This window comes from Mesoplodon mirus, assembly GCF_964341445.2.
Source record: "Mesoplodon mirus genome assembly, chromosome: 12".
Taxonomy (NCBI): domain Eukaryota; kingdom Metazoa; phylum Chordata; class Mammalia; order Artiodactyla; family Ziphiidae; genus Mesoplodon; species Mesoplodon mirus.
Window position 1 is genome coordinate 36827998 of NC_138988.1, and position 9779 is coordinate 36837776.

The 9779-nt window shown below is 60.8% G+C and overlaps 1 protein-coding gene across 1 annotated transcript; it reads left to right on the plus strand.

The window, feature by feature from the left end:
• Positions 1–1157: 1157 nt before the first annotated feature.
• On the plus strand, positions 1158–8546 carry DUSP7 (dual specificity phosphatase 7). Its single transcript, XM_082639717.1, has 3 exons — positions 1158–1775; positions 3262–3696; positions 6477–8546. The coding sequence occupies exons 1-3, from the start codon at positions 1259–1261 to the stop codon at positions 6782–6784; spliced, it is 1260 nt and encodes a 419-aa protein (XP_082495843.1). The 5' UTR covers positions 1158–1258; the 3' UTR covers positions 6785–8546.
• The last annotated feature ends 1233 nt before the right edge of the window (positions 8547–9779 follow it).

A 9779-nucleotide genomic window follows, 5' to 3' on the forward strand; every position in this document is an offset into this window, starting at 1 on the left:
GGAAAGTGCGGCAGGCCCTGCGCACGCGCACCGCTTGAGTCGAGCCGCTTTGTTCCAGCGCTACCTGCGGATCCATTCACCTACTCCGCCTAGGCAGCCTGCGAGCCGATACACAGCGCTCGCTGAGACCCCGCCCACTTCCCGCGCTGGGTGGAACTTTCGGCGGGCCCCGCCTTCCTCTCTCCGCCCCACCGTCTCCTTCGGCCGCGATTGGCCACCTGCGTGGCGCACTCCCGCCTACCACGGAAGTTGATTGGTGCGTTGGGAGGTGGGAGGAGGAGAGCCGATTAAAGAGGATCCCCCCCAGCACCCGCTCCTGTGGAAAAGTCACGTGGCGCTTCACTCGGCGCCTGTCACCACCCCGCTTGTGAAGCTTCCTTAAAGGGCCCGCTCTCTCTTCCCAGGTCCTTTCAGGATTTCTTCACTGAAAGGAGGGTGGAGGGTGGCACGGCCTTGGGCCGTCCTACTCCGCCAGTCGCCTAGATGCTGATCTCCCCTCAGGCCTGCTGGGGTGAGACTACCTTCAGGTCTTCAAGCGTGTAGCCCTCATTGGGACTATGCAAGTTGCCAGAAACGGTGACCGCCTAAGCACAGGTCATGGCACGTAGTAGGCGTTCAACTTACATTTGTTGAATGAACTCGCTGAGAATGAATGAATGGAGTTGACAGGAGGAGGGGGCTTTGGCTCAGCCTGATCGCCCCTTCCCTCCGCCCCATCCCCGGGGAAACTCTGCTTCCGTGAACGTAGGAAGGGGATGCCACGCGCAGGACGCCCCCAGGGCAGCCCTTCAGGGTAGGGCACAGAAGAGCTGGGAGCGCGGGATAGGGGACGCGAGAGGGTCTTGGCCGGGCCCCCAGGCGAGCATAATCAGTTCTGGGCCAGGCGAGACGGCGGCAGCGCTGAGGCGGGGCGAAGGCCGGGGCGCAGATCTCCGGGCGCACGGGACCGCTCGCGCGCCCGCGTACCCCGTGGGGAGGGCGGCGGAGGTACGGCGCCTTTAAGCTCGGGCGCCGGCCCCGCGGCCCCGCCCCCCGGAGGACGCCTCGGCGCGCGGCCGTCCGAGACGCCGTTTAATTGGGGCTGTCAGGCCGCGGCGCGCGCGGAGGGCCGGGCGGGACGGAGGCCGGGAGGCCGGGGCGGCGGGCGTGCAGCTCGGCGGGAGGCGGGCGCCCGGAGACGCGGCTGGGGCCCGCGCGGCCGGGGCGCCGTCCCAGGGCAGGGCTGCCCGGCCCCGGCCCCGGGCCGCCCGCGCTCCTCATGAAAAACCAGCTCCGCGGCCCCCCAGCGCGGGCGCACATGTCGGCCTCGGGGGCGTCGGCGGCTGGGGGCACCGGGGCGGGGTCGGAGCCCGGTGCGGGGTCTGGTTCCGGCGCCGGTACCGGGGCAGGCGCGGCGGCGGGTGCGGGGGCCATGCCTTGCAAGAGCGCCGAGTGGCTGCAGGAGGAGCTGGAGGCGCGCGGCGGCGCGTCCCTGCTGCTGCTCGACTGCCGGCCGCACGAGCTCTTCGAGTCGTCGCACATCGAGACGGCCATCAACCTGGCCATCCCGGGCCTCATGCTGCGCCGCTTGCGCAAGGGCAACCTGCCCATCCGCTCCATCATCCCCAACCACGCCGACAAGGAGCGTTTCGCTACGCGCTGCAAGGCGGCCACCGTGTTGCTCTACGACGAGGCCACGGCCGAGTGGCAACCAGAGCCTGGCGCTCCCGCTTCGGTGCTTGGCCTTCTCCTGCAAAAGCTGCGCGACGACGGCTGCCAGGCCTACTACCTCCAAGGTGAGGGCAGCGCCGAGACCCTGTCTGGGATTGGGGCTCTCCCGCGGCTCCCGGGTGCCCCAGCCGGAGGCCGCTTTCTCTCCCCGTGTCCAGCCTGCCCGGCCGGCGCCACGTCGCCCCCGGCCCGCATTCTCCTCTCCCGGCCGTCCGGCCCCAGCTGTGCGGGTTTAGGCTGACACGCGGGCCTCCTCTACACCCCTTTCTGGGCACGATCTAAGTGGGTCGAACAAACTTCTCCCTGCCTGGGCTTTCCTTTTTTCGTGTTGTTGGGGCCATGGCAGCTCCTAGGTTCCCCGTGAGCCCCTCAAAGGAGGGAGGGTCCCCTCCTGGGCACCCAAGTTCAGCTCCTACAGCCTGGAATGCGTGTTCCTGGAAGGCCACGGTTAGGACAGGAGCTTTTCATAATCGTCCCCGCCCCCGCCAGGGAATAGGGATCATTTGGGTTGGGGGACTCCGGGCATCCCCGCGTGGGTCTCATCACTTGGGAATCACCGCCTCTTGGAGGCGCTTGAGGCAGGGCTGTAAGCAGTGTTCCTTGCCCCAGCTCTGGTTTTCTGGGACCCCCAAGTCCTTAGCCTGCCACCCCAGAGATTGTGGAAGGGGGAGGCAGCGCTGGGAGGCGAGTGGCTGCAGCCGGTGTTTCCAATTAACATTCCAAAATGGCCTCTTGCTGGCAGCGGGGCGGGCAGGCGGGAGGGGAGAGGAGGCCTGCGGCACCCTCGGGCGCAGGGCCCATCCTTAGCTGCAAGGCGCTCCCCATTTCTTGTCCCTGTAAAGCCCCCAGCAGCCTCCCCTTCTGTGGGTCCAAGGCTTGGGGGAGACCTTGTGTTATAAGGGGGTGGGTTCTGGAGAGGTGGAATTGGGATCCCTTTTATGAACTTGCCCCTGCCGTGGGAAAGAGTCAGCAGATACCTTCACACTACTTCCCGTGTGGCTGAGAGTGGGGCTCAAGCACCCGATTCCCAGTCAGGGGGCCCAGGCCCTCTCTGCCTCTAGCTGACCCAGATGCAGCTCTGGCCCCTGCGGTCTCATCTATAAGAGGGGTTTGCAAACCCACAGGTGTTGGCCTGAGATGGGGTTGTTTGGTCTCCTTTACCGCTTAGCAGTTACTGAGCACCCATGGGTGCCAGGTGTGCATGGGAGCTGTGGAAGAGGAATGAGCTGGAGTCTGTCCTCAAGTGCCCTAAAGCTGGTTGTACGGGTGGGGCCCTGAAGCCCTATGGGTAAGGGTATGGAGCTTAGGCATGTTACTTTATCACCTGGGGCCTCAGTTTCCCCATCTGTGAAGTGGGTCATAGGATAGTTGTGGAGAAGACAGGAGGAGGTACATGTGTAAATATGTAGCACCGCCCTTGTTGTCCATTGTTGGTGTTACGGTGCTTGCCGTGGGGAACCCTGGCTGCTGTTGGTCTTGTGCAGCCTGTTTGGTCTGGGGGCACTGGCATCGTCAGTCTGTCATCCAGTCCCTGTCTCATCCTGGCCACAGGTGGTTTCAACAAGTTCCAGACAGAGTACTCCGAACACTGCGAGACCAACGTGGACAGCTCGTCCTCACCGAGCGGCTCACCGCCCACCTCAGTGCTGGGTCTGGGGGGCCTACGCATCAGCTCTGACTGCTCAGATGGTGAGTCGGACAGAGAGCTGCCCAGCAGTGCCACCGAGTCAGACGGCAGCCCTGTGCCATCCAGCCAACCGGCCTTCCCTGTCCAGATCCTGCCCTACCTCTACCTCGGCTGCGCCAAGGACTCCACCAACCTGGATGTGCTCGGCAAGTACGGCATCAAGTATATCCTCAACGTCACGCCCAACCTGCCCAATGCCTTCGAGCACGGGGGCGAGTTCACCTACAAGCAGATCCCCATCTCTGACCACTGGAGCCAGAACCTCTCCCAGTTCTTCCCTGAGGCCATCAGCTTCATCGGTAAGTGCTGCTGCGCTTTGGGCAGGGTGGGTGGGCTTGCGCGTCAAGGTGCGTATGGGACTCTGGGTGTTGCCCGTGCCTGGCTGGGTATCTCTGGGCCTGTCAAGACCTGTGTGTGCCCTGCATGTGCCAGCGTGTGCCCATGGGTGTACCCAGGCCCTCGGTGAGTCACCAAGGCCCTCGGGGCCTGAGCAGTCCCCCAATTCCCAGGCTCCCCGCAGCTGTTGGAGCCTCGTGGACTCTGCTGTCCAGCTTGGGTTTTTCTGGCTGCGCTGTTTCGGGCTCAGCAAGCTGAAACATCCCAGCACTCAGACCTCCCACGGGTCTTGCTTGCTTTGCGTCACGCCTCAGTGCACATGTCTCTTTAGGGGCTGTCACGGAGTCTCTTTGGGCTTTACTGTGTACCTGAGGGGGCTAAAGTGTGGCCTGGAGCCAGAGGCCTACCCCAAACTGGCAGCTGTTGGAACGTGATGACCCAAAGGGCCTCGGCGGGGCCTCAGATGCTCCCGGCAGCCTGTGGGGCTTGCTTGGCATATAGGGGGTATTCAGAGAGTATGGGGAGAGGCTGAGGAAGCCCTCCCCAGAGTAGTGTGTTCTGCTGTCTGGCTTAGCGCCCTCTGAGCCCCCTGCATCCGCAGCCTCAGCTGACTCGGGTTCCTTATCTTTGACCTCCCATCCTGCTTTCTCCTTGGCCAGCTGGAGGCTGTTTAGATGGCAGGTCGTCTTTGGGTTCAGCTCTCACCCAGGATTCAGGAAAGGGATACAAGATCAGGGTGAATGTAAACCCTGGGCTCTCCGAGCCTGGTGACCCAGCGTTCTGTCCAGCCTCCGGTGGCAGGGAGGGGGTGGCCCGGCAGTCTTTTCCCTCTGGCGGCTATGTCCAGTGGAGGGCGTTTTGGTGTCAGCTGGGCTGGGCTCACGTTAATAACAGGAAGTGGGAGGCTTCCCCGCCTCATCCGCTTACTGGGAACCAAAAGTAGGTGCCTGGCTGGGAGGAAGGAAGGAAGCTGAGGCCTGGGGGAGGGGCTGTGTCGGGGGCTATCCAGAGCTTCCCAGCTCTGCTTGGGAGGACATGGCCCAGAGGGCTATGGGTGCCGCCTCAGCATTCGTGCTCTCCCCAGTGAAGAGGGGGGTTAAGAGGGGGCCCCCGGATTTCCCAGGGCTGAGCCTGGTTTGTAGGTGTTTTTATCCTTCTTGGAAGTCCCTTTACATCTGGGGAGGGGGACAGAACAGGGTGTAGAGGTGGGAGGAACCATACTCCCTTTTTGACAAGTGAAGGAATTGAAGCCCAAGCATCCCATAGACTCAGTGGGGCAGGATCAAGCACCAGCACCCCCAAGGCTCAGCCACACCCTTAGAGGGCTAAAAATAAAGCCAGCGGAAGTGGTTTTACTCTGGATCACCCAGGAGTGGGTTTGGGGACCAGGCCTTCCCCTTATCTTGATGTGTCACCACTGAAGGCTTGTCTCCACTATCTCCTTCTTCTGCCCCAAATCTAAAGGTCAGACAACGTGGTTCCACGTGAATCAATGACATCGGTCTCTTCCCCCGCTGGTCTGGCCCCCAGTTGGTCCCCGAGTCTGGATTAAGCACCTACTGCATGCTTTGCCCTGGGAACCCTCATGTGGGCTTAGGGAAGGGAAGTCCTGCCAGGCCAGAGGCAGTGAGCGCCATATGAGGAACAATTTGTGAACCTGTGGCATTTTGTAGGAGTGCATCTTGAAGGAGTGTACCTGGCTCCCAGTGAGCTCAGGCGGGGACCTTGGGAACCCCAGGCCTACCTCTTGTTAATCTGTGCCCCTGGCACAGCTATGGCACGGAGATGCAGCTGTGCTCGGGTCTAGGGGAGGAGAGATTACAGGACTGAGTTGGCCGGTGGCTCAACCAGTATTTGAGCTCCTACTGCGTGTCAGGCGTAGGAGTCTGAGCACCGCACTGGGGGAATCTGGGAGGAGCGGTGGAGGGGAGAGTTGGCAGAACTTGGTTGGCTGTGGTGGGAGATGTCGCTGGCACATGGGCCAGGGAAAGGTCTAGTAAGTGGGCTGGGTAGGCCCCACATAAGCAAACCCCACTCGTGAAACTAGGCGCGGCCCTGGTCCCAGTCCCTGGCTATTCCGGAGCAGGACTAAGGCCCCGGGGACTGGCTGGGCCCAGGGCAGAGTTGAGTGCTGCCCGCCGTTCCCTTGTGGAGGAGCCTCCATGAGGCCTGCTTCCAAGGAGGCTCTCGGGGGCACCCATGGAAGCTGCCCCAGGAGAGCAAGCTCAGCCCTGAGCCCCAGGTCGTGGGCTAGCAGGGGGTGAGTGCTACGAGTTAGGAGGAACCTTTGTGTGACCTTGTGCTCGTCACTTGGTCTCTGTGCCTGTGTCCTCATTTATAAAATTAGCTTGGTAGCCATGGTGCAGATGACCTGAGAGGCTGCAGGTGACACCTTGGCATGTAGCAGCAGTAGGACTAGCAGTGATCACAGTGTTTGTGGCGCCCTCCCTTGGCTCACGTCCTTCTGAGAGCACTGAGTAAGCAGGCCCTCTGACAGAAGGTCGAGGTGCAGGAATGTCCAGTGACTTGGAGCTACTGTATGGCAGAGCCCTCTCCATATAGTCATGCTCTTGACCTCGACCCCAAGTTGCTGTCCCACCCACCTGGGACTTCACCAGGTCACTTGAGAGTCGGGAGGCACCAGCCAGTCACCATGCTGCCCCCAGCCCCACCCGTGCCCCAGCCCCCACTGCGGTGGCTCCCTGGAGGAGGTGCTGCCCTGACCCGTGCCTGTGTGTTTCAGACGAGGCCCGCTCCAAGAAGTGCGGTGTCCTGGTGCACTGCCTGGCAGGCATCAGCCGCTCGGTGACGGTCACGGTGGCCTACCTGATGCAGAAGATGAACCTGTCGCTCAATGATGCCTACGACTTTGTCAAGAGGAAAAAGTCCAACATCTCACCCAACTTCAACTTTATGGGGCAGCTGCTGGACTTCGAGCGGACGCTGGGGCTGAGCAGCCCGTGTGACAACCACACCCCCAGCGAGCAGCTCTACTTCTCCACGCCCACCAACCACAACCTGTTCCCACTCAACACGCTCGAGTCCACGTGAGGCCGGGGGCACGGGGCAACGGGCCAGCCCCTCCCGGGCCTCCACAGGGCCCGCAGGGAGGGCCCACGCCTGCTGCCTCTGGCGTGAGGAACCCGGACATCGCCTGTGCCCAGAGGTGAGCGTCCCTCACCATCCCGGGGAGGGTGCGGCCCACAGCCAGGCCTCCCCTGGCAGGACTTTCTGGAGGGGCCCTCAGCTCTCAGACATGTGGCTTTGGGAGTCCAGCGGGGCCTCGTCCTTGTCCCAGGACACTCCTTTCTGCTGATGGCCCAGCCAGTTTGGCTATTTTTTTTTTTAAAGACACATCCATGGACCTGAGTTTACTTTTTATTTTTGGCAGGTAAATCCGAGCTCCCTGGAGCAGAGAGAGTGTTCAAGCTCTTCTTGATTTTTCTTTTTTAATGAAAAGTGTTATTTTCAGGCTACATGCAACAGTGGATTGTATAAACCAGTATTTCATCCCTTTCTTGATCCTGCGAGAGAGAGAGAGAGAGAAGTGTTATCAGTTTGTTTTTCTTCTTATTTCAAAAAGCAATTCTTGGGTTTTTGTTTTTAATGGAAAAGACAAACCCCGCGTTGATCTTGACCAAAAGCGTTTTGCACATGTGTGAAGCCTCCGTTTCCGCAGCGGCCCTTAAAGGGGTGGTTTGCTGCTCTCGCCAGCTTTGGACTCCCAGGCCTGCCCACACCTCCCACCTCGGCCCAGCCCGACCTGGCGCTGCATTTGCCTGTGATGACTGCCGCGAGTGGTGAGTGGTGGGCTGGACAGGTGGCCTTTGCATTCTCTGCCCACCCAACTGCCCTTCTGGTGGTCCCTGCCAACTGCCCCAGGCAGCAGAGGGAGGCCCTGCCGCTGTCCTGCTGGAGGTGGGGCCACAGGGGGCTGCCATGCAGTAGCATTAACCCTCTGGGCTCAGCCCCGAGGGGGGCCTGGGCCCCAGGCCCTTTTTATATGTACCCACTACTTCTGTCTCTTCCTCTCTCTGTTTGTAGCTGAGGGTGCAGGCCTAGTGGCTCGGGGGGCGCCCAGCCCTGCCTCCCCCAGGTCTCTTCCCTCACCCTGGTTGTTGCTTTGGTTCAGCTGCCACTCCCAGCCCCCTCGACCCGTGAAAGCCTGCCCTGTGCTCATCTTGCCCCTGCCTTCTGTTAAGAAACTCGCAGCCATTTCAATCCCAGGGCAGGGGTGGGCAGCGAGGATGGACAAGGAAAGGGGTGTGAGGCTCTGTCCATCCCTCCACCCCCATATCCACAGAACAAAGCCACGGATTCCGTTATCCTCCTCCAGTTTTGTTCCTTCTCCAACCTCAGTTCTCCCAGGTGTCAGGACTGCATGGGGCCCGGGGTGGGGTGAGCAGTCAGGCTGGGGTCCGCAGTCGGGCTGGGGTCCCTGAGCGAGCCAGCACTCAGCATGTGAGCAAGGCCACGGAAACTCTGCCCCCACTGCATCTTACCTCACAGGGGTGGTTTTCAGGGATTCTTTAAGGCAGCAGGTTAAAATCTTGCCACAGTCAAGAAATTGACAAAAAGCTTCCATGCTGTACATGGTTCTCTCTCTTTTTTACCTTTAAAAAGAAAAACCCAGAAAGATGCATCAGATTTGTGTAAATGAGGGTATGCCAAGAGGGTGGCCAGTTTTGCTTTATGAACTTATGAAGGAAAATTTGTGACCCTACATATATATACACACACATACATATATATATCCCGATCCAGCAACGGGACTTTGTTTATATTGCAAATAAATATTATTTTTTCTTTAAAACGAGTTGTGTCTGATAAGGGCCAGGGGTGGAGGCAGTGAGGAGGGGCACTGTGGCCAGTATCCCAGTGCCTGCTCTGCGAGAGGCAGCAGCCTGATCCTGCCTGGGGCCTGTTGGGCACTTGCTTTGACTGGTCGGAGGTGCCCAAAGCTGGGAGGAGCGGCTGGGGTGTGGGCATTTCCCCAGCCCCTCAGGCGCAGGCAGGCAAGGGCATCTGGGCTTTCTCCATGTGCTTTGGCCCACTGGTTGACAGATCAAGGCTTGGAGAGGTTTTATGGACCAAGGTTACAGAACTGAGCCTCTGCTCGCCCAGAACCGCCCAAGGCTGTCCACTTGGACATTGCCCAGACTACCCAAGCACTCCAGGCTCCTGACCTGCCCCTCTGCGGCCCCGGCACCCTGACCCTTTCTCTTGCTACTCTTGTGGACGGGACATGGGGTGTGCATTTATCAACCTCCCTCCTTCCCCCTCTGTCCCTGGGGTGCCTATAGGACGTGAAGCCTGGTCAGTGAGCAGGTCAGCCCTGCTTTGCTCCTCAGGAGCTGGGTGGCCTCAGACAGGTCCCTCAGCCTCCCTGAGCCTCAGTATCCATTTCTGTACAGTGGAGCCAGTCACACCCAAATACCCAGTGCTTTTCACGTTCGGGCATGATGAACACCTGATGTTCATTTCCTGGTCTGGACCTGGGCCTGCAGGGAGGGCTAGGCTGTGCCCAGCTTCTCCAGAGCAGATGAGCGTCAGCCCTCCCTGCAGGCCCCTCTGGAGGCATAAGGCCAGGCCCTGGGGGGAGCAGGGGGCAGGCAAGGGTCCTGGAGAAGAATGATGGCCGTGGCCTGGGGAGCGAGGCCCCCAGTGGGCCCCACAGCCCCCATGTTACAGATGGGGAAACGGAAGCTACGCAGGGGCTTCACCTCTGGCTGGACTGAGTGAGCCCCGGTCATGAACTTAGGGGGACCTGGGTGCTGACTCCATTTCCCCATCTCTGCCTCTCCCCTGGCTTTATCCCTTCTGCTGTGACCAGCACTGGCCTGGCCCTGGGTGGCAGGTAGGTGGGCAGGGCTGGAGAAGCGAGAGCAGTTCAGCCCCTTCCCCAGCACTCCCCTTGGGGCCATCTAGGCTCTGCCATCTCCGTCCCTGCCCCATCTCTCCCCGTGAGTTACGTCCAGCCGGAACAGTCACACCCTCACGCGTATGAGGAGGGCTAGGTGGGCTCGAATCCCAGCTGTGTGGCTGC